Source organism: Mobula hypostoma, chromosome 23, assembly GCF_963921235.1.
Source record: "Mobula hypostoma chromosome 23, sMobHyp1.1, whole genome shotgun sequence".
NCBI lineage: Eukaryota > Metazoa > Chordata > Chondrichthyes > Myliobatiformes > Myliobatidae > Mobula > Mobula hypostoma.
In genome coordinates, this window is record NC_086119.1 from 7,613,187 (window position 1) to 7,638,392 (window position 25,206).

Below are 25,206 nucleotides of genomic sequence, written 5' to 3' on the forward strand. Positions count from 1 at the left end.
GCATTCTACAGATTCACTGCTCTCTGGCTAATAAAAAATTCCTCCCTACCTCTCTTCAATAATGAGGCTGTGCCCTCTGGTTCTGGTTACCCCCACCAAGGAAAACATCCTTTCCACATCCACCCTGTTTAGGCATTTCAACATTCGGTAGGTTTCATGAGATTCCCCCGCATTCTTCTAAATTCCAGTGATTACTGGCCCAAAGCTGCTAAAACCTCCTCATATGTAAACCCCTTCATTCCCAGAATCATTCTTGTGAACCTCCTCTGGACTCTCTCCAATGACAGTACATTCTTTCTGAGATATGGAACCAAAACCGTTGACAATACTCCAAATGCGACCTGATCAGTGTTTTATAAAGGCTCAGCATTACCCCCTTGCTTTTATATTCTATTCCCCTTGAAATAAATGCCAACATTGCACTTGCCTTCTTTACCACAGACTCAACCTGTAAATGTACCTTCTGGGAGTCTTGCACGAGGACTCCTAAGTCCCCTTGCACCTCTGGTGTTAGAACCTTCTCCCCATTTAGATAATAGTCTGCACTGCCATACATTTCCCAACACTGTATTTCATCTGCCACTTTTTTTGCACATTCTTCCAATTTGTCCAAGTCCTGCACCAATTGTATTGCTTCCTCAGCACTACCTACCCCTTTACCCATTTTCATATTATCCACAAACTTTGCCACAACGCCATCAATTCCATTACACAAATCATTGACAATGAAAAATAATGATCCCAATACTGACCCCCGCTAGATACTGGCAGCCAAACAGATAAGGCCCCTTTTATTCCCACTTGCTGCCTCCTGCCTATCAGCCATTCCACTGCCCATGCCAGCATCTTTCCTATCACACCATAGGATTTTATCTTGTTAAGCAGCCCCATGTGTGGCACTTTATCAAATGTCTTCTGAAAATCCAAGTAAATGACATCCACTGCCTCTCCTTTGTCCATCCTGCTTGTTACTTCCTCGAAGTGCTCTAACAGATTTGTCAGGCAAATCCTAGGTGGACTGTCAGCCATGAAGGTCCCAGGTGGAAACTCAGAAATATCGTTGCACTCAGATGTAGAAGGATTCTTCACTGCTGTTTCTCTAACAGTTTTGTCTGACCAGTCAAAGTTGTTAACGCAATCTGAACCCCCAAACCTAAAGGACCAGTAGACTACTCTTAGTCTGGCCTCTACAGTCTTCACTGCTGAAAATATAGAAGGCTGTATTAGGTTAAAATTATTCTAAACTTCAGGCAAAACTCTTTGCCAAGGAATTCTCCAGATGGTCAAGAAACCTCCAGGTGGCCATGGTCTATCACTATAAATATCTGCACGGCTGCATAAGAAAGTTAGAGTTCTAAAGTGTCAGTCCATCAGACCAGTTGTCTTCTTTATGAATATTGCCTCGCCTTATTGACTGTCAGTAACTTCTCCATCACCTGTCTAAGTTGGCGTTTTTTGTTTATAGCATCTCTCAGCGGGCAAAATACTATGTTTCTTGCTATTTGTGCAGACTGCACATTTACCTCTGCTCATTTATGACTAGATATTTGTCTCATTGTCATACAACTAATTATTCATCCAGAGTAAAGTGTCGAAGTTTGGAAGCTTTTATAACCAGATTTGTGCAAGTGTTCAAGCAAAATACAATGTTAACTTGTCACAAGGAATCAGTAGGATTGATTGATAAATAGATGGCCAAAATTAATAATGATATAATGAATCTTACAAGCTGGAGGGCTTTCCTGGATCGACAAAATGGAAGGACAATGTTAACATGGATAGCTTCAGCCTCTCCAAGAGGACCTCAACCTTATCGTGGTTTGGAGGCTTGCATGCCTCAATAACCTGGAGAGCTATACTGGCTGGGTCACCCATGCCAAACAGGTCAAAGTGCAGAGGCCAGATTATATGTAGTCCACCGGTCCTCTAGGTTTGGTGGTTCAGAACAGGGCTAACAATCTTGACTATTCAAACAAAACTGTTACAGAAACAGCAATGAAGAATCCTTCTAACATCTGAGTGCAACAGTATTTCTGAGTCTCCACCTAGGACTTGCATGGCTAACAGCAGTGAAAACAGCGAGGAAGCTATGGACACAATGAAGGAAGCATGAATACCAACAAGAATGGAGGATCTTTATTGTTGCCTTAAATGTCAGCAGGCATAATTGGCACCAAGTTATTTTAGCCTCTGGACTAAGAAAGTGAAGAATTTTTTGAATCCAGGCAGGGTTGAGGAGTGGCATAATCTAGCAATATTTTAAAATAGGAAAATATTCAATGCTTAAACTAATCCATGGAACAAAAGCTGAAGGAAGTGTAATGATCAAAAAGGTATAAGAACAAGGCAGCTGGGTTTTCCAAAGTCTAGAGGTAGGGCTGTTCCAGACAAGTAACACAGTTTAATAGCAGGAAGTTTCCTTATTGCTTGCTGATGCAATCTTACCACAGCAGTTCCAGCTAACTACTATAAAGTCCACGTTGACAAATTCTTCAACAACTGTGGTCAGAGGAAGCTGTTTATCTTCTGAGTCATCCCTGTCCAAACGGTTACTGGAAATGGAGATTTCACCGAAACCACGTGACCATCCCAGACAAAACCGCACTTCAGAGGGTGCAGTGAAGGTTCAATGAGAACGCCTCAGGGTTACACAAACACTGCAGCTGCTCCTCATTAGCAAAGTAACTCAACCCACACTGTGTGACTTCTCAGCTCATTTGCCAAATTAACACAAATGTTTCAGGCTTCAAAGCAGTTCTCAGTCTTACATTTTCAGCCAGAGAAAACTTCACCTTTAAATTTGATCTTTTTCCCTTCTTAATTTTAAGGATTAAGTACAGCACTTAGCTAAGAGACTATAGCCTCATTTTTAATAGTTAAAAATGGCACTCACAGAAAATCAACGTTTTTATACTTGATTTTTTATTCCATTGAAAGATTTTTTTTTTCAAAATTTGATCATCAGCTTCCAACTGGTAAAACTTTAAACAGTCTAATGAGAGTGTGATTTGATAAAGGCAGCTGAACAAGTATGAGGGGAGGATCAGACCAAATGTTGAACACAATGAGGTAATTGCAGATGCTTAGACTTGAGGTTTTAAAAATAGTTTCATAAAAAGTCGTGTAAATATATAGAAGAACAAATATTATGGAAAGCAGTATTTTTCAAGCAACAGTGTTGCTTTAAATTGCTTTAAAAGTTATTAAACTGGAAAGAGCGTCGCCAGGACTTGAGTGAGAGTTATAGGGAGAGGTTGGACAGGCTAGGACTTCATTCAATGTAGGCAACTGAGATTTTGTAGAGATGTATAAAATAAAAAGGGTAGATAGACTGAATACACTGGTTTTTATCCCCCCCAGGCTTATGGAATTAAGAACTCGGGAGTATCGATTTAAGCAACACACACAAAATGCTGCTGGAACTCAGCAGCTTGGGCAGCATCTATGGAGGGGAATTAAACTGTCAATGTTTCGGGCCAAGACCCCTCATCAGAACTGGAAAAGAAGAGAGCAGAAGCCAGAATATGAAAGTGATAGTAGAGAGAGGTAAGACCAGGTGATGGGGAAGGTGTTTGGGTGGGGAGGGGCTAGGAAGTAAGAAGCTGGGAGGTGATAGGTGGAAGATGTAAAGGCATGGTTATGTGTTACTCAAGATTTCCAGGACCTACAGAATCTTTTGTGTATGAGCATAGGGTTTAAGGTGAGAAGAGAAAGGTTTAAGGTGAGAAGAGAAAGATTTAAGAGTACCTTGAGGGGAACCTTTTTTTTTTAAAAACATAACAAGTAGTATTTATGCGGAATGAGCTGCTGGGGGTAGTAGTTGAGACATATACATATATTGGAAAAGGTTAAGGGTGTTATGGGCCAAGCCCTGACAAATGGGACTGGCTTGAATAGAACATCTTAATTAGCATGGAACCATTGGGCCAAAGAGCCTGTTTCCATGCTTTCCTAGGCTACGTCCACACTACGCCAGATAATTTCAAAAATGAAGCCTTTTCTCTTCGTTTTGACCTTCCGTCCACACTGAAGCAGCGTTTTCAGCCCCCGAAAACAGATTTTCAGAAACGGTCTCCAGAGTGAATAAATCTGAAAACGCCTAATATCCGTTGCAGTGTGTACGGGGTAACCGGAGCTTTTTAAAACCGCTGTCATGACGTGCTGGAACAAATGACAGCAGCGCGGCATTTCATTGTTTTCTTATTATTATTATTACTACTTTATTGTCGCCAAATAATTGGTACTAGAGCATACAATCATCACAGCGATATTTGATTCTGCGCTTCGCAGAACCTAACAATTTCAGAACAGACGGCAACAAGACTGAAGCCAGAAGAGTTAGAAATGTACTCACCAAATACTTTGACCCACAGCTTACTGAATAAATAAGTATACTCACTTTGCCCTGTTTTCTGTCCTTGCTTGTATGAAGGTGGTTTACCTATTTGTGCAAGTAATTCTCGAACAATAGGTGTGTAACAGCCTAATGTAACATTGTATGGAAATACAAGATAACACTGATGCAGACATGTTTTATACATTTAACAAGGTGCTTTATTAACGTAACAGAGTTGGTCAGTTTTTCCAATCTTCGTCATCAGCCGGGTCATATTGTCCGTGAACTCCCTGTCGGTTGCCTCCATACGCTCCAGTGTTTTTTTTAGTTTTAAGTCCTCCTGCACGAGAGCCAACAGCAATTCCTTTTAAGTTTTTTTCACTCTGTAACTGGATAAACATGCACTAAGTATACAGTTTCCTCTTCGCTTGTTTTCTGTGTGTCCTGCGCGTGCTCAGTAGAGGAGATTCGCCCAAATATCTGTGTTAGTGTAGACAGAGATATTTTGAAAAATGCTTAGTGTGTACGCCTGTCGTTTTTGCTCAAAACCGGCGTTTTCAAAATTATCTGGCGTAGTGTGGACGTAGCCCAAGTATGACTTTATAATATTCTACACTAGTTCTTTACCTGTATTCTGTTGTCCAGAAAAATAGCCCTTACTATTTTAAAAAAAAGGCTCCAAGAATATGATGCACAATTCAGCAAGAGTACAAGCTCACCAGACTTCCCTTAATGAGACTCTATAATGGGTTTTCAAACTGACTTCACACTCATGTCTGAAAATAACTTCTGGTTGATTCCAAACTAGCCTGGAAATAGGAAGCAGAGGATGGTGGTTGAAGGTTGTTACTTGGAATGGAAGACAGCAACTAGCAGTATGTTGCACAGGTTGGTGCTGGGACCCTTTATTTATTATTTATATAAATAATTTGATAAGAATGCACAAGGGTTGATTAATAAATGTGTGGGTGACACAAATTTAGGAAGCATTGCTGATACTGCAGAAGCTCATTGTAGATTACACGGGCATCTTCAGAATCAGATTTATTGTCACTGACATAAGTCATTAAGTGTGTTTTCTGGCAGCAGTACTGTGAAGGCATAACAAATTACTACAAGTTACAATAAAAAGAGAAATAGTGAAGTAGCATTCATTGGTTCATGGACCGTTATGATTCCTGATCAGTGAGGGAATTGGGTTATGGAGGGGCAAATGGATTTCAATACAGATATGTGTGAGCTGATGCATTTTTGAAAGTCAAACCATTGTCGGACTTAAGAGTATGAATGGTAGAGCACCAAGGAGTGTAAAAAGAGGAATTTACAAATATAAATGCATGGTTGCATTTGGAAAGTGGCCTCATGGGGAGACAAGGTGATGAAAAAGCATTAAACATACTGACCTTCATCAGTTAGGACAGCGTATAAGAGTTGAGATATTATGTTGCAATTATACAAATTATTGGTGCGGTTACACTTGGGAGTACGATGTATAGTTTTGGTCAAACTGTTACAGAAAAGACATGGTTAAACTGGAAAGAGTGCAGATTACATTTATGAGGATGTTGTCAGGACTAGAGGGCCTGAATTCCAGAAAGACATTGACCAGGCTTGGTCTTGATTCCTTGGAATGTAGAAGAATGAGGGGTGATCCTACAGAAATGATTAAAATTATGAGAGGCAGAGTGTTCTGTCTCTATAGGTGTCGTTCACACTGTACAAACATCACTTCCTGTTTGTAAGTTTTTTACATCATTTCCTGCACAAATTAATTTGGAGTACAGGTGTCCCCCGCTTTTCGAACGTTCGCTTTACGAAACCTCACTGTTATGAAAGACCTACATTAGTACTCTGTTTTCGCTTTCAGAAGGTGTTTTCACTGTACGAAGAAAGGCAGTGCGCGACAAAAAATCAGCATGCGATAAAAGGCAGCGTGCGCCCCGAGCAGCCGCTCTGCCCCGGATTCGGAACGGCATTGCTGAAACACGTTGCATTGAGCAGCCGTTAGCAAGATGAGTTCTAAGGTATCGGAAAAGCCTGGAAGAGTAAGGGTGTTACACTTAGCGTAAAACTAGACATAATTAAGTGTTTCCATCGTGGTGAACAAAGCAAGGACAAAGTGAGTTTGGCTTGTGGAAGCTGATGAAGATGATGTTGAAGAGGTTTTGGCATCCCATAACCAAGAACTGATAGATGAAGAGCTGATGCAATTGGAAGAGGAAAGGATAACAATCGAAACCGAATGCAGAAAGTGAAGCAACTGCATGAGATTTTCGCTGCAATGATAAAGTACAACTTTAATCTTGAAAGGGTACGTAGGTTTAAGGGATATTTGCAGGATGGTTTGAGTGCTTACAAACAACTGTATGACAGAAAAATGCGCGAGGCTCAGCAGTCAAGCAAGCCTTCCACATCAGCCACAGCAGACGACGAACCTCGACCTTCGACATCGAGGCAGGCAGTCATAGGAGAAGATGAGCTGCCTGCCCGAATTGACGATGAGATGACACTCACGTGTCCCACCACCAACACCCGGGCCCCGGACAGATAGTGTACCGATTCGCGAACAACGCAACGGTAGCTGGGAGGCACACAGCACATCTTTAAGAAAAAAGCCAAAATAAACAAGCTAATTATTTAGGTGCCACCGACACGTAATTGTCGGCCCAGATCAGTGCCGATTTCCAATTGCATCGCCTCTGATCTGGGCTGACAATTACGTGTCGGCGGCACCTAATTAATTAGCATGTTTATTTCGGCTTTTTTCTTAACGATGTGCTGTGTGCCTCCCGGCTACTGCTGCATTCTTTGCGGCAATGTATCGGGTTGGCGGCCCGGAGGGTGGGAGCCAGTGCACCACCCAGCCTGCGACGACTCAGTCTAACACACCATCATCAGTGTGCTCGGCGTTGTTTTCCCAATTCCGGTAAGTGATATTACACTGTACATACATTATTTCTACTTTATATAGACTGTGTATTTTTACGTGTTATTTGGTAGATTTGGCAGCTTCATAGTTTAAAGGTTACTGGAGAGCATGTTTATGCCAACAGCGCTTGCATGAGATTTTCGCTACGGAGATCTGTGCAGGTAATCGTAGAGAAGTATTTTTACTTTATATAGGCTGTGTATTTATCATATCATTCCTGCTTTTACTATACGTTACTGTTATTTTAGGTTTTATGTGTTATTTGGCATGATTTGGTAGGTTATTTTTGGGTCTGCAAACGCTCACAAAATTTTCCCATATAAATAAATGGTAATTGCTTCTTTGCTTTACGACATTTCGGCTTACAAACCGTTTCATAGGAACGCTCTATCTTCGGGGGAAACCTGTACAACTTGAAACAAACATGGTAGAAAAACATCCACCTCCACTCACTTTTTATTTGCCCTTGAAACAGCAATATTTGTGAGCCTTAGGCTTTCTTAGTTTTGGTAAACATTTAGATGTACAGTACTTTGAATGAAGTACTATGTTTATCGCTCATCACTATTAAGCTATGGTTGTGCCACAAGTTCACACTGGTCTATGGCATGGCTATAGAAAGTTGAATGTGTGTTTTACCTTGTTTAATGCTGATTTTGAAAATAATCAATATTAGTACTTTGTATATTCAGGCATGCAATAATTCTGTATTGAATCTAATACCACGTTTTACTTAACTTTCTACAGTTTCACAAAGTTAGTTAGATACTGACTGTTATGCCACTGGCGATGAGGGCAGAAATGAAAGCCCTCTGCCTCTGTTTGTCCTTGGCTATCTTCTTTATTGTGCCCAGGTGTGGTTCAGAGTCCTCATTTCTGCCTCTAAGCTACGGCGCCAAGTTGTCTTTGGTCTCCCACATTTCCTTCACCCTTCAGGGGTCCCAAGAGGTATTGTCCTGATGATGGAGTTGGCCTCTCTTCTCACCATGTGCCCAAGCCATCTCCAATGTTTACCCATGATGACTGTGACCATGTCCTCTTGGTGACACTGAAGAAGTCTACAGGTCGTTGGAGATCTTTCTTGGCCAGAAAATATGAAGGATCTTCCGGAGGCTCATGGTGTGGAATGACAGCTTGGCAAGGTCGTTCTCTGTCACGCGCCAGCATTCTGACCTGTACAAGAGCATGGCCAGAACACGGCTCTGGTACAGCTTCACCTTGGTTGATCTCCATATGTTGCTCATTGATCTGAAAACATTTCTAGCTTTGCTGAGTGAGTCTGCACTAGAGTCGGAATTGGTCCCAACATCCTGCCAAATGATGTGGTCAGTTAGGTGAATCTGTCTGTGCTGGGTAAGTCACGTAGGAGACTCTACATTGAGGGCCATGGTCTCAGTCTTTGGATGACTCTGAGCCCAACCTGTCCACCAAAGGTATACAGGCAGCAGGTTTCTCTTGTGTGTGCTGGTACTTCTTCTTCATATCACCTTCTTATTCTGACTTCTCCATTTTTCTCCTGTCCTGATGAAGGGTGTCTGCCTGAAATGTTGACTGTTTACACTTTTCCATAGATGCTGCCTGACCTGCTGAGTTCCTCCAGCATTTTGTGTGTTGCTTTGGCTTTCCAGCATCTGAACAATGTATCATCAGCAGAGTCAACATTTTTTGACACATTCAGTATCCAAAGTTCTGTCTCCTCATACACTCTTAAAACACGTTTTGGAACATCAGAAGTTGGCGGAAGAAGAGCCAGTGGATTTTTTGTGGTGGCCTGCTTACCCTTGCCAACCCTCAATGAGTGTGACCATATTCCCAACAACAGGAATGAAATCCCAACCCCTGAATCTGCACACAGTCAGCCACACCTTAAGGACATACAATAGCTGACAAGATCCCCCAATTGACTCTATTGGCAGAGACATTATTGGTGCACATAAAGTATGCAAACAGCACAATGGTCAGCATGACACTCCTTATGCCAACAACTGGACCTGTGCTGGGTCACAGTGGGTGAAATCTGCCTCAATAGAGTTCACCAACCCACTGTCAGCATGTTCAAGACTAATGTTCAGGAGAACAAAAGCCAAACGGTCACTATGGGCAAAAAAAGGTGAATGATTACTTCATATCTTATCATATACAACCAGGTATGTCAATCAATGGAAAGAACACCTCAGAATGAAAACATCAAATAGACTTGAACACAAGTTAGCAAAATTCATCATCTACAGTTAAAAACGATTAAATCAGTCTCCAGCAGAAACAATCATGAAATTTGCTGAATGCAAATATTTAACAAATGAACATTGCTACAAATTCTCTCATAAAATGCATCCACCTTCCAATACATGAATGATTAACATGATGAACAAGTCTTCAAGCATTTTTCAGATTACTCGAGCAGAAAGACATCAGTTATTGAATCATTCAAGACTAGTTTGATTTTGGATAAAGTATCAAGTTGGCAAATGCTTGACTATTTTGCACGTAGGAGTGCCAACCATGTCTTTGCAAGTAATTTCCTACCGCTGAATGCTCAAGTAGAGGGATTTTATCTCCTCAATTCATTAACAAATCAAAATATTAAAAAGTAATCAGCTCAGAGGCCAAAGTTATAATATTTTCAGCAGTGTTTTTAAGGTGGAGGAGGATAGATTGCTATGAATGTAAAGTATTCCTCTTCTTGGCACTTCAGAATTAGGATCAGGTTTATTACCAGTGAAATTTGTTGTTTTGCAGGAGTAATACAGTGCAAGACAAAATTACTACAAGTTACAAAAATAAATAGTGCAAAAGATGAAGGATGAAGTCATGTTCATGAACTGTTTAGAAATCTGATAGCAGAGGAGAAGAAGCTGTTCTGAGTGCGGATCTTCGGGTTCCTATACCTCCTCCCCAACTCTAGTAAGAAAAAGTGGCATGTCCTGGATGGTGACCGTCTTTAATAATTGTACCACCTCATGAAAATATTTTTAATGGTGGGAAGGGCTGTGCCTGAGATTGAACTGGCTGAGTCTGCAGCCTCTTGTAATCTTGTATACTAAAGGCTCCATACCCGCTTAGTCCACACATTCTTTTATTTCAAAGAATGATTGTAGGTTATCATACAAAATTGTTCCAGAGGTTGAGAGAGGCTTCTGACAGTAGTGAATTTTCCACAAGAGGGTTACTGAAGCGTTAGTCTTTAAATATAATCAAGACAGAAATAGATAGATATTTTACAAATTAAGAGAATCAGTCAATGAAAGGTTCAAGTTTCAGATTCATCTATTTATCAATTGTACATTGAAACGTGGTGAGACGCACTGTTTGCGTTAATAACTAACACATCGTAGAGATGTGCTGGGGCAGCCTGTAAGTTACACCAAATATTCTGGCACCAAATAATTAATAATGATTAATATAGTGGCACTGAGAGAAATAAATAAAGGGGCGGCACGATAGCGCAGCATTTAGTGTAATGCTTTGCAACGCCAGCGATCAAAAGATTGAGTTCCAATTCCTGCCACTGTTTGCCAGCAATTTGTATGTTCTATCTGTAACTATGTGGGTTTCCTGAGGGTGCTCCAGTTTCCTCACACACTTCAAAAGACAAACAGGTTAGGGTGGGCAGGCTATGTTGATATTGGAAGCATGGCAACCACTTGCGGGCTGCCCCAGCACATCTTTGAGTTGTGTTAGTCATTGACATAAATGACACATTTCACAGTACGTTTCAATGTAAGTGACAAATAAAGCTAATCAATCAGAATGATCTTATTGAATGGCAAACTCATGTACAAAGCATACCCCAACTTCTATGTTCTAACTTCCATAGTACTCATTACCTTAATACAGAGATGTGCAATCTGAATACCTTACCTAGTTCATTGGTTCAGAGTCACTAGTGTAGCTGTAAAGCATCAAACATTAAGGGAGAAGGCAGAAGAATGGGGCTGAGAGGGATAATAAATCAGCCATGATTGATGGTAGAGAGATTTGATGGGCTGAATGGCCTAATTCTCTGGCCTTACAACTAGGATTTTTCAACTTCATTGGGTGTTGAACAATATTAATAAGATACAAAGCATATCCAATCAAATTAATTTTGAAAATGTCTTGACTCATACAAGATACCACAATTATCAATGCCATAGGCGTGTGACAGGCTTCTAGTCATTTTGTGAACATTTTGACGCTCATCTCAAAGTAACAGGCAAAACCAAAGTACGCAATCTTGACTTGCCATGTGTAGCCAGATGAGTAATTTCATCTCTTCGGTTTATGCAAAAATCTTCTGAAAAGCAACTAGTAATAAAAATACCCAGAATATACTCATTTTGCTACCACTAGCAAAACCATAAAATACTGCTTCATCAATTTGCTTGGGAGAGGTTTCTTTAAAATAAATGGGCCATTTGTTGGAAATAGTTGTGCCACAAACTATTACCAAGCCTTAATTCCATTAAGATAGCGAATAACTCTGACAGTAAGATTCCAAGTCTGCTCCTTTAGCCTGTGCCAATTAGACAGCCTCACCCATGGCAGGGACAGGGTGGGATAGTTGTTTTTCATATAAGCCGTGCAGGGTGGGACTGGGAAAGGAAGTGAGAATCTATGGCCTTACTGATGACTACAAATGTAGTCCTGGGTCTAGCAAGGGAAGTGTTAGAATTAGACCAACTAGTTTTGCATGAAGAATAGTGCACACCAAACACTACACTCAAACCAAAGGTCAGAGTCAGTACCTTCAGAGACAAGGTGAAATACTGTGACTGTAAACAGCCTCAAGTTCTCAAGCAGTTTGTGTGTAGCAGATTACAGTAAAAAGCTGTCTGTAATTTAGCAATGAACTGCTAATATCTAACCAACACAGAACCAGATGGAGACCGTTAAAGGAGCATTCAGCTTATTCCATACTTACGATTGTCCCCAAACTGTTGACACTGAATGCCATAGTGATAGAAGTTTAATTCTTCACCACAGTTAACTTTGTACACATTATCAAAATGATTAAAAACATAGGAGGATTTTCCACAAATAAGGCACTACTATAAAAATTGAAGTTTCATTGAAATCTATTAAAAATAAAATAATCTCTTAGATGAACACATGGGTGATAGAAAAATGGAGGGCTAAGTAGGAGGGAAAGATTAGACTGAACTTACAGAAGTTTCACACAACATTGTGGGCTGAAGGACTTGTACTGTACTGTAATGTTCTATGCTCTAAAAATCCACAATCATATACTCAAAGTTCAGAAGACATGGAGGTGCAGGATTATTTGATGCAAGTGACAATTTTCTCACTAATATTGAACACATTCAGAAATTTGACTTTTCTGTGTTTTCAATGTAAGACCAAGTTACGAATTAAGAACTCTGTCTAGACTGAGATACATAACCAACAAATATCAAAAACATTGCTCACTATTAGTTTAGTCTCTCTGCTTTACAATGGGGAAGGAAGAAAATGGGATATCATTCATGCATTTTAGTTAGTACTGTCATTCTAGAGTTGACTGTCTTCAGTCTAGGCATTTCTTAGTAATGTCTGAACAGTTGGCTGACTCAAAATTTGAATAAAGCCTTCTAAAGAAATTAATATAGTCATAGTTACAGATGATGGATAATACTCTTATGGAATCTGGAGTGAGTTGTGTAATATAACACAAATGTCGCGTTGTGGTTAACACAACACTTTACAGCCCCCACCAGCGACCCGGGTTTAATCTCTGCTGATGTCTTTGAGGAGTCGGTACATTCTTCCCATGACTGTGTGGGTCTCCTCTGGGTGCTTCAGTTTTCTCCGACATCCCAGAGATGTTTGGGTCAGTAGGTCATATGGGCGTAATTGAGTGGCACAGGTTCATTGGACTTAAAGGACCTGCTGGCATGCTGCATCACTAAATAAAGCAATAAATAAAGAAGAAAGAAAAAAGGAAAGAAAAGAAAGGACAGAAGGAATGAAGGAAAGAAAGTGAGAAATACATAAAAACAAAGCTGATCACATGCAGCTCAAGGACAGCGGCTACATTCACCATCCAGTTATTTTACTATCTATTTGTCTGACTATCTCTGTATTAGAATAGAAGAATCATAGAAACATAGAAAATAGGTGCAGGAGTAGGCCATTCCGCCCTTCGAGCCTGTACCGCCATTCAGTATGATCATGGCTGATCATCCAACTCAGAACCCTGTACCAGCCTTCCCTCCATACTCCCTGATCCCTTTAGCCACAAGGGCCATATCTAACTCCCTCTTAAATATAGCCAATGAATTGGTCTCAACTGTTTCCTGTGGCAGAGAATTTCACAGATTCAACACTCCCTGTGTGAAGAAGTTTTCCCTTAATCTTGGTCCTAAAAGGTTTCCCCTTTATCCTCAAACTGTGACCCCTCGTTCTGGACTTCCCCAACATCGGGAACAATCTTCCTGCATCTAGCCTGTCCAATCCCTTTAGGATTTTATACGTTTCAATAAGATCCCCCCTCAATCTTCTAAATTCCAGAGAGTATAAGCCTAGTTGATCCAGTCTTTCATCATATGAAAGTCCTGCCATCCCAGGAATCAATCTGGTGAACCTTCTTTGTACTCCCTCTATGGCAAGGATGTCTTTCCTCAGATTAGGGGACCAAAACTGCACACAATACTCCAGGTGTGGTCTCACCAAGGCCTTGCACAACTGCAGTAGTACCTCCCTGCTCCTGTACTTGAATCCTCTTGCTATGAATGCTAGCCTTTTTCGCCTTTTTTCACCGCCTGCTATACCTGCATGCCCACTTTCAATGACTGGTGTATAATGACACCCAGGTCTCGTTGCACCTCCCCTTTTCCTAATCGGCCACCATTCAGATAATAATCTGTTTTCCTGTTTTTGCCATCAAAGTGGATAACCTCACATTTATCCACATTAAATTGCATCTGCCATGAATTTGCCCACTCACCTAACCTATCTAAGTCACCCTGCATCCTCTTAGCATCCTCCTCACAGCTAACACTGCCGCCCAGCTTCGTGTCATCCGCAAACTTGGAGATGCTGCATTTAATTCCCTCATCTAAGTCATTAATATATATTGTAAACAACTGGGGTCCCAGCACTGAGCCTTGCGGTACCCCACTGCCATTCTGAAAAGGTCCCGTTTATTCCCACTCTTTGCTTCCTGTCTGCCAACCAATTCTCTATCCACATCAATACCTTACCCCCAATACCGTGGGCTTTAAGTTTGCACACTAATCTCCTGTGTGGGACCTTGTCAAAAGCCTTTTGAAAATCCAAATATACCACATCCACTGGTTCTCCCCTATCCACTCTACTAGTTACATCCTCAAAAAATTCTATGAGCTTCGTCAGACATGATTTTCCTTTCACAAATCCATGCTGACTTTGTCCGATGATTTCACCGCTTTCCAAATGTGCTGTTATCATATCTTTGATAACTGACTCTAGCATTTTCCCCACCACTGATGTTAGGCTAACCGGTCTATAATTCCCCAGTTTCTCTCTCCCTCCTTTTTTAAAAAGCGGGGTTAATTAGCCACCCTCCAATCCTCAGGAACTAGTCCAGAATCTAAAAAGTTTTGAAAAATTACCACTAATGCATCCACTATCTTTTGGGCTACTTCTTTAAGCACTCTGGGATGCAGACCATCTGGCCCTGGGGATTTATTCAATTTACCTAACACTACTTCCCTACTAACATGTATTTCCCTCAGTTCCTCCATCTCACTAGACCCTCTGTCCCCTACTATTTCTGGAAGATTATTTATGTCCTCCTTAGTGAAGACAGAACCAAAGTAGTTATTCAATTGGTCTGCCATGTCCTTGTTCCCCATAATCAATTCACCTGTTTCTGTCTGTAGGGGACCTACATTTGCATGTAGCATTTGTGCACAATCCCTTGCCAACTCTCAGATAACAATTTGTATTGTCCTAGTTCCATTCTCTTTCCCATACAAGGTTTATTTTTACAATTTTTACAAGGATGTTTTTCTGAATATGGTTCCACTATCCCTTCATCAGTGAGCCTCTGTGCTTCAGCAATGCTGGAAGATTAAAGAAATATTCTTGGATTCTCTCACTGTGCATTTGATTTTACTTACATCTCTAGTTATGAAATTAAAGTATTGATATAGATGCATTCTTTAACTGATGGCATTGCTCTTAAAATCTAATTGGTTTCAAGATGAAGGAAAAACTCAAGCATGTCAGCTAGGCTTTGCTCTAGGTCGAGGGCAGGCAACTCAGTAAGAAAGATGGGTAGTGACCATTCAGAACAATATCCCAGGTGTTCTGGAATAAGGTAGTAGGGATAAGTTCCCATTATCTATAAAATGTTCCCAATGGTGTGCATCTCAAATAGCCTTTGACAATCAATGCCAGCTCCTGGTCTTCATATGTGGTTTAGCTACTAACATTGGCGGAACCTTTTCCACTGACAGGAGAAGGGGAAAATGAGAATTACTGGCATCTTAAAACCAGTCGCTTCAGGCAGATGGGCTCACCAGCTGTGGTTGGCAGCTCATCTAAAAGAAAGAACACTCAGACACCAAGATTGGGGGTGCAGTGGACAGCAAGGAAGACCATCAGAGCTTGCAGCTAGATTGGACCAGCTGGAAAAACGGGCTGAAAAACTGCAGATGGAATTTAATGCTGACAAGTGCAAGGTTTGCACTTCAGTTGGACCAACCTTACATCGTAAACGGGAGGATATGAAGCAGGCAGTAGAACAAAGGGATCTAGGAATACAGATTCATAATTCATTGAAAGTGGTATCACGGGTAGATGGGGTTGTAAAAAAAGCTTTTGGCACATTGGCCTTCATAAATCAAAGTATTGAGTACAGGAGTTGGGATATTATGTTGAAGTTGTATAAAACATTGGTGACATCCAATTTGCAGTACTGGGTGTAAGTTTGGTTATCTAGCTACAGGAAAGATGTAAATAAGATTAAAAGAGTACGGAGAAAATTTACAAGGTTATGACTTTAGTCCTTGAAAAGTAGAAGATTGAGGGGGGATTTGATAGAGGTATATGATATTACGAGGGATATAGATAGGGCAAATGTAGGTAGGCTTTTTCCACTGAGATTGGGTGGGATTACAACTAGAGGTCATGGGTTAAGGGTGAAAGGTCTAAGGGAAAAATGAGGGGGAACTTCTTCACTCAGAAGATTGTGAGAGTATGAAATGAGCTGCCAGCGCAAGCGGTGCATGCAATCTTGATTTCAATGTTTAAAAGTAGTTTGTATAGCTACATGGATTGTAGGGGTATGGAGGGCTATGGTCCGAATGCAGGTCGATGGGAGTAGGCAGTTTAAAATGGTGGCTATACCCACTCATGAGGGAGGTTTTGGGAGTAAACCCAGAATTGAGTCCCTAAGATAGTCCTACTTTGAGTTCAACACTGACTAGCAACTCACGTGATGCTGCTGTTACCAAGCTATATCGGTCTCTGCCGTTCCTTGAGATTTATCAGCTGCATGGAGAGGGGGAACCTACTACATGAGCAACAGTTTGTTCTCCATATCGTACTGTCCTAGTTTGCGTATTACGTAGAAAGTTGGGATGCAACATCCATAACTTACCCTGACCAACAGAGGATGGTTCCAGAATAAAAAAATCAGGTGCTGATTAAAAAGCTCTGAATTGTTCCACTGAATTTAGTTTAGCATTTTATCATAGTTTTACATAACAGAAATAATGGCAGGAATTGGCAATGGGATCTTCCCAACATCAATACAGACTTTTGCTTCCATTTTCAGTGGAAAATTCATTCAAGATAAATCTATCTCAAATGCACATTCACTTTCCAAATAGGAAATCACATAGAAATGGCAAAACTTTCAGGTTAACTGACACACCATTTATAAACATCCTGTTATTATCACATTGAGTGCCACAGGCAATCTATAAATTTTGATTTAACCTTCAACTTCGTTTGAAGTCTTGCTATCCATAAGAGTGCAGCAAAATTGAGTGAACTATTTCAATTTCTTTCCCAGTAACTTCATTAATATCTGGAAATGTATAACCCAAGACTTATTTGACAAAGAACTAATCTCTCAATTCTAATCCTGATCATAAGCATGATTTTAAAAATGCCTTCCGTCTATAAAACATTAACTTTCTCATGAGATACGAACTGCTGATAACACTATTTATTTGAATGATGCCAGCAGATAGATTACTGGATTGCAATAATTGCACAATTACTTCATTCATTAAGAATCTGATCCATCTGAAGCGCCTTGTTTAACAAATAAACCCACCTCTGAATTCTGACCGTGTTCCAGTATTTCTTCAAACTCCTCATCTGCTCCTGTGCCTGATAGTCGAGCTGCTCGTGCCATGAAGTAAGGAGGCAGCTCTCCTATTGCAGTGCCAGCTCCCTGCAGGGAATAAAGGAAAAACAAGGGAATAATCAATGGTTTACAGAATACATCTCCAAGCATATATAAATGTCAATAGAAAACTAGCTTCGATCATAATTGATAAAATATTAAAGAAGCTTTTAAAGATGCTGATTTTTTTGTTGTAATTAGAACGCATCAATTCCAAAAAACAAATGGGAAGTGGCGGATTAACTGATATTTTACTTTCTCTTTCAGATACTAATATAAACCAAGATTCACGGTTGGATATCTAACAATACAGACAAACAAGCATTTAATTGGCAACAGATTTCACTGTTCTGTTCAGATTAAAAACAAAATATACCCCTAATGCTATCGACAAAATTAATATTAGAGTGAGAAAGAAAAAATATAAGACCAAGGAGCAGAAGTCAGCCATTCGGCCCATCGAGTCTGCTCCGCCATTTTATCAGGAGCTGATCCATTCTCCCATTTAGTCTCACTCCCCCGCCTTCTCACCTTAACCTTTGAAGCCCTGGCTACTCAGATACCTATCAATCTCTGCCTTAAATACACCCAATGACTTGGCCTCCACTGCTGCCCGTGGCAGCAAATTCCATAGATTCACCACCCTCTGACTAAAAAAATTTCCTCACATTTCTGTTTTGAATGGGCGCCCTTCAATCCTTAAGTCATGCCCTCTCGTACTAGACTCCCCCATCATGGGAAACAACTTTGCCACATCCACTCTGTCCATGCCTTTCAACATTCGAAATGTTTCTATTAGGTCTCCCCTCATACTTCTAAACTCCAAGGAATACAGTCCAAGAGCTGACAAACGTTTCTCATATGTTAACCCTCTCATTCGGAATCATTCTAGTGAATCTTCTCTGTACCCTCTCCAACGTCAGCACATTCTTTCTTAAATATGGAGACCAAAACTGCCCACAGTACTCCAAGTGAGGTCTCACCAGCGCCTTATAGAACCTCAACATCACATCCCTGCTCCTATACTCTATTCCTCTAGAAATGAATGCCAACATTGCATTCGCCTTTTTCACCACCGACTCAACCTGGAGGTTAACCTTAAGGGTTATAACTTGAGTAGCAGTGATACTGGAATAACAAAAACTTTCTCAATTGTGATGTCTAGATCTGTGACTGAAATTGAGGACCAGATAACCTTGGTTATCAAAAAAAAGTTGGGTGCTTTCAGATATACAGGTCTTCTTTCAATGAATGAAATTCAGTAATATCAACTATTTTTAGTTTTAAAAAAATGGGAAGTTATTTAAACTACACATTTACCTGTAGAAAATTAAAAGTCCTTTTTTTTTGGAAAAAGAAACGTAAGCTTTATTTTCCTTTTTGTGTACCTCATATGGAGTTTAACAAGTTAATGGGATATAACACACAAGGCATAGCAGATGCATGCCCACAAGAGCAGTGGCGGAAGTGACTACTGCATGGCCTTCATGGAGACAAAAGATTTGACTTCACATCAAAATATGCTCACGTCATGCTGCAGGCACTACAATTATACTAAATGTAATAGACTTAATGGATCTGGAATATCAAAAAAGGGAATCCATGAGGCATTCAGCATCACCTGCAGCAAAGTACATCAGCACAATTTGTAATGGCTTTCTCTGGGCCTCACAAACATGAAACAAGGTACCAACTCTTGTTCAATGAGGAATGCAGAAGAGCATACCAGGAGAGAACTAACCATACCTGTACAAATGAGAAACACAAACAAAATGCTGGAGAAACTCAGCAAGTCATGCAGCATTAATGGAGGAGAATAAGTGTTGATGTTTTGGGCCGAGATACTTCATCATAACAAGACTGTTTATTCCCCTCTGTAGATGCTGTCTGACTTGCTGAGTTCCTCCAGCATTTTGAGTGTGTTGCTCAAGATTTTCAGTACCTACAAAATCTAGTGCTTATGATACCTACAAATGATATGCCTGACAACCATAACTATAATACAAAACTACATCTATGCTAAACAGTAAAAAAAACTTGCAAGGGAGAGCTAAGCGAGCTCAGAACCAAGAATTAGATTGAAGTTTGCAGTCTTAACACATCTCGTCATGAGACAACTAAATAGCCAATGGGAGAAGGCAGTTTCAAAAATATTACTTTCTTCAACGAAGGTAAAGCCAATATGTGGGCTCTAAAGATGATACAACCACATTTAAAAAGTGCTCAATTAATGCTCCTCTTCTACTTTACTTGAGATTCGCACCATCACAAAACAAGGTCTTCAACAATCCAATTCACTTCGCATATTAAGAAATGGCTGAGATCAAAAGTTATGAGACCAAACAGAACCTCAGCTTCAGATTTACACTTCAGAACTAACTTCAGCTGCAGCCTAGCTGTTCCAGTATCGTTACAGTACTGGCACCTACACAGCATTGGGGAATTGTTTTGGGTATGTTCTGTTCACAAAAAAAACTCACAGGACAAATCTAACCTGGTAATTACTCTCTCCTTTCAGTCATCAACAAAACAATGTAAATTGTCATCAATGTCGTTAAGAGGAACTTGCTCAACAATAACCAGTCTGATTTTTGCCCGGACCACTTGGCTCCAGATCTCACCACAACCTTGCCTCTATGATCTATATATCAGAGCCAAGGAAAGAATGTCCTCAATGTTAATTCAGCAATTGATCGGGTAGGGCACGGGAGAAAGAATCAACCAACTAGCCACATAAGCTTGATCTACTATACAATGCAATCATGGTTGATATAATCTTAGCCTAACTTCAAATGGACTTGGACATCAAACATCTGTCAATTTCATTAGGGTGGAGAATTTCGATGAGTTACACTGATTTGAGAGATGAAATTCTATTGTTTTAAATGTGAAGTACCTTAGTCTGAAACTATGCCTCCTATCTCAAGAAAATTGGACTAGGAGAAACACCCTTTCAGCATCCTCCTTGTCAATTCCCCACAGGACCTTGTATGTTTTTAGTAAAATGGACATGCTTCTCTGAGAAATTTCTCCAAATCACACACCATTTTAATTTGGAAATAAAACAACAGTTATTTATTGTTGATTGATCTGGAGTCTGGAAGCCTCTTCCAAACAGAATTATGTGAGGACATCAACCTAAAGGACTGCAGTTCAAGAAAGTAACTCACCATCACCATTGAAAGAATGGACAATAACAACTGACCTTCCTACTGACAACAGATGTCAAATCCTGGATTTCAAAAAAGATTCCTTCATCAAAAATCTTTTTCCAATATATTCATGGCCATTTGTGGATGGTGCCAGTGGGGCAAACATTTATCGTCTACTTTAATTGCCCCCAACTGAGCAGCTTGGAGGGTTATTTCAGAGGGCAGTTAAAGTTTCATAACATTGAATAATGTAGAACAAGAGTGGTAGATTTCCATAAGAGCATAAGACTTAGTAGCAGAATTAGGCCATTAAGCCCATTGTGTCTGCTTCACCATTCGATCATAGCTGATTTATTTTCCCCTCCTAACCGCATTCTCCATTCTTCTCCCTTAATGGATGACATCCTTACTAATCCAGAACCTCTGCTTTAAATATGCCCATGTTAAATATATTCACCCTTCCTGAAGAACTTTACTGAACCATATCAGTTTTAAATACATACAAATTCATAATTTTATACATATAAAAAGTGTGTGTGTGTGTGTGTGTGTGTACAGATACATATACACATATACATACACACACACAAACATATACAGTGGCATGCAAAAGTTTGGGTACCCCAAGACATTTGAGCTCTCAGATAACTTTTACCAAAGTCTCAGACCTTAATTAGCTTTTTAGGGCTATGGCTTGTTCACAGTCATCATTAGGAAAGGCCAAGTGATGCAAATTTCAAAGCTTTATAAATACCCTGACTCCTCAAACCTTGTCCCAATAATCAGCAGCCATGGGCTCCTCTAAGCAGCTGCCAAGCACTCTGAAAATTAAAATAAATGATGCCCACAAAGCAGGAGAAGGCTATAAGAAGATAGCAAAGCATTTTCAGGTAGCCGTTTCTTCAGTTCGTAATGTAATTAAGAAATGGCAGTTAACAGGAACAGTGGAGGTCAAGTTGAGGTCTGGAAGACCAAGAAAACTTTCTGAGAGAACTGTTCATAGGATTGCTAGAAAGGCAAATCAAAACCCCCATTTGACTGTAAAAGACCTTCAGAAAGATTTAGCAGACTCTGGAGTGGTGGTGCACTGTTCTACTCTGCAGCAACCCCTGCACAAATATGACCTTCATGGAAGAGTCATCAGAAGAAAACCGTTCCTGCGTCCTCACCACAAAATTCAGTGTCAGAAGTTTGCAAAGGAACATCTAAACAAGCCTGATGCATTTTGGAAATAAGTCCTGTGGACTGATGAAGTTAAAATAGAACTTTTTGGCCGCAATGAGCAAAGGTATGTTTGGAGAAAAAAGGGTGCAGAATTTCACGAAAAGAACACCTCTCCAACTGTTAAGCACGGGGGTGGATCAATCATGCTTTGGGCTTGTGTTGCAGCCAGTGGCACGGGGAACATTTCACTGGTAGAGAGAATGAATTCAATTAAATACTGGTAGAGAGAAGAATGAATTCAACTAAATACCAGCAAATTCTGGAAGCAAACATCACACAGTCTGTAAAAAAGCTGAAGATGAAAACAGGATGGCTTCTATAACAGGATAATGATCCTAAACACACCTCAAAGTCCACAATGGACTACCTCAAGAGGCGCAAGCTGAAGGTTTTGCCATGGCCCTTACAGTCCCCCGACCTAAACATCATCGAGAATCCATGGATAGACCTCAAAAGAGCAGTGCATGCAAGATGGCCCAAGAATCTCACAGAACTAGAAGCCTTTTGCAAGGAATAATGGGTGAAAATCCCCCAAACAAGAATTGAGAATCTTAGCTGGCTACAGAAAGTGTTTACAAGCTGTGATACTTGCCAAAGGGCTGTTATTAAGTACTGACCATGCAGGGCCAGTACTTAACTTTTGCTTTGGGCCAGTTTCCTTTTTTGTTATTTTGAAACTGTAAAAGATAGAAATAAAAAAGTAATCTTGCTTAAAATATTAAAGAAATGTGTCATCTTTAACTTTATGCCTTTTGGAAATCAGGTCATCTTTTACTCGCTTAGCTATTCACAGTAACAGAAATTTTGACCCAAACTTTTGCATGCCACTGTATATATAAATAAAATAAAATACTGGAATAAATATTCAGGCAGAATGTGTGGAATGTAAAACAATCTTTCAGGGCTGAGAAAGTTTTTCCAGAAGTGGAAGAGAAATAAATTAGCCTAGGTAGCAGACTAACTCATTTAGGTTGTAAGTCTGAGTCTGCAGCATTTTTTGATTTTCATTTACCGGTAATTGCTATTCGTTAACTACAGTTCAGTGTTCAACACCCATATACCTTCCAAACTTATTATCAAGTTAAAAGACCTGAGGCTCTGCATCTCCCTTTGCAACTGCATCCTTAACATCTTCATCAGCGGATATCGATCAGTATGGATCAGGAACAATCCCTCCTCCTCCTCACTGATCAGATACATAGCCCTTACGACTATATGGCTAAATGGATGACTCTTCATTCTGGAAGTCTGGATCCTAATCCTGTATTACACCATATGTAAAACATTCTTTCTCCTCAATTCCTCTATTACATTGAAATCATCTCTCACTTTTCTTAACTCCAAGCATAGGCCCAACCACTCCTCATAAAATAAGCATTTTGCTCCAGAAATTAGCCTCGAATATATTCTCCGAAATGTCCCTTTGCAAGAACACCCCTCAAATAAGACCAAAATGATACACAATATTCCAGGGGATACTTTGCCAATGAAATGTGTGATTGATGCAAGACAACCTACTTCTGTCCTCCAAACTAATTGCAACAAAAGCCAACATACCATTTGCATTCCCAGTCACTTGCTCCATCTACATTCTTTGTTTCAAGTTCAAGGACACCCAGACCATTTGTACATCCCTTCATCAACATGATTAATGTAGATTGTACAACACAAGGCCCCAAGCATAGCTAGTCAGCCCAAAGATGCCCCAGTATAACCTGGCTCTTTTGTTACACACACAAAATGCTGGAGGAACTCAGCAGGTCAGCCAGCATTTATGGGAAGGAATTAAGAGTCGACGCTTCGGGCTGAGACCTTTCATCAGGACTCTATTGCTGTTAGCCAACACAACTAGTATCAGCCCCAATTCTGTAAGTGATTAACTTGGTGCAATAACCTTTTGAGTATCTTATCGAACTTGCATAGGAAACTCAAATTTAATGCCACTCATGCCCCTTTATTCACCTCGATAGATATATCCGCAAGCAACTCTAATCAATGTGTGAAACAATTACCTTTTCATGAAACCATGTTAACTCTACTTAGAATTTTTGTATATCCTGCTAATAATTATTTAATACTGGATTCCAGAATTTTCCCAATGACAGACAAAGAGGTAACTGGTCTAAGATTTCCTGCTTTCCACTGCCCTCCTTTACTGAACTGTTTAGAATACATTTTCCAATCCGCTATCTCCACACTGTAAAGACTTTGAGATTAAAGGCAGCACACAAACAATCTCTAAAGCTCTACTTTGGACACTCCAGGACGCAAACCACAAGATGCAAAATACTTGCTGACTTTCTTATCTATTAGATTTTCCTGAATACAAGCTCCTCCCTTTTGACACCCAATTTTCTTCCATTATCAAGACCTTTTTAAGTGTTTTCTATATTGAACAGTCGAGTATTTTCTCAAATCTCTGCTATTTCCTAACTATGGTAAAGGACAGCTGCAGTAGGCTGTCAACAGCAAGTGGAAGGAACTCAATGGGTTTCTGGTTTGTAAACACAGATTTGCAAATACAATTGTGTCATATTTATTTTACTGGCCAGATCAAAATATACATTACAATAAGTTTGAAATAGCAGACCTTCATAGTTGCTGTATTTTTGTACAGAATTTCTGGACTGCTTAATCTTATTCCACTCTAACATATTACCCATCTAAAAGGATGTTTGAAGGCAACAGAAAAACATGAACATTCTTGTAGGTTTTTCAGAAGAGCTTAAGTGTTTTAAATTAGAGATACCAATAAACGTTCTGGTGGAGAGACACATCTGAATATTGGTATCAATCTGCAGTAAAAATGCCTTCAATTCAACAGCAAACTGCATTTTAAAAGACCTGTGAAACAAGTATAGAAATACTAAGGCCCAGGAACAGAAAAGACTACAGATAGTGGTGGACACAGCCCAGTCATCACAGGCAAAGTGCACAAACCCCCCACCCCGTACCACTGAACACATTTACATGGAGTGCTGCCACAAGAAGGCAGAGATAAAGACAACCCACCATCCACCTATGCTCTTCTCTCACTTCCACTATCAGGAAGTGGGTACAGAAGCTTTCGGTCCCACCAACCAGGTTCAGGAACAATTACTACCCTACAATCATGAGGCTCCTGAATCAGTGTGGATAACTTCAACTTAACTCAACTCAACTCTGAACTGATTCCACAACCTACACTCAAGGAATCTTTACAACTCATTCTCAGTATTATTTTTTTATTACATAATTTGTGCTC

The 25,206-nt window shown here is 40.1% G+C and overlaps 1 protein-coding gene across 3 annotated transcripts in view; it reads right to left on the reverse strand.

The window, feature by feature from the left end:
* Positions 1-25,206, reverse strand: part of vmp1 (vacuole membrane protein 1) — a 179,405-nt gene that overhangs the window by 42,366 nt on the left and 111,833 nt on the right. For all 3 annotated transcript variants that reach the window (XM_063031509.1, XM_063031508.1, XM_063031510.1), the window contains one exon: positions 17,515-17,634. In XM_063031509.1, coding sequence (XP_062887579.1) covers positions 17,515-17,634 — 120 coding nt within the window. The remainder of the gene's footprint in view (positions 1-17,514; positions 17,635-25,206) is intronic.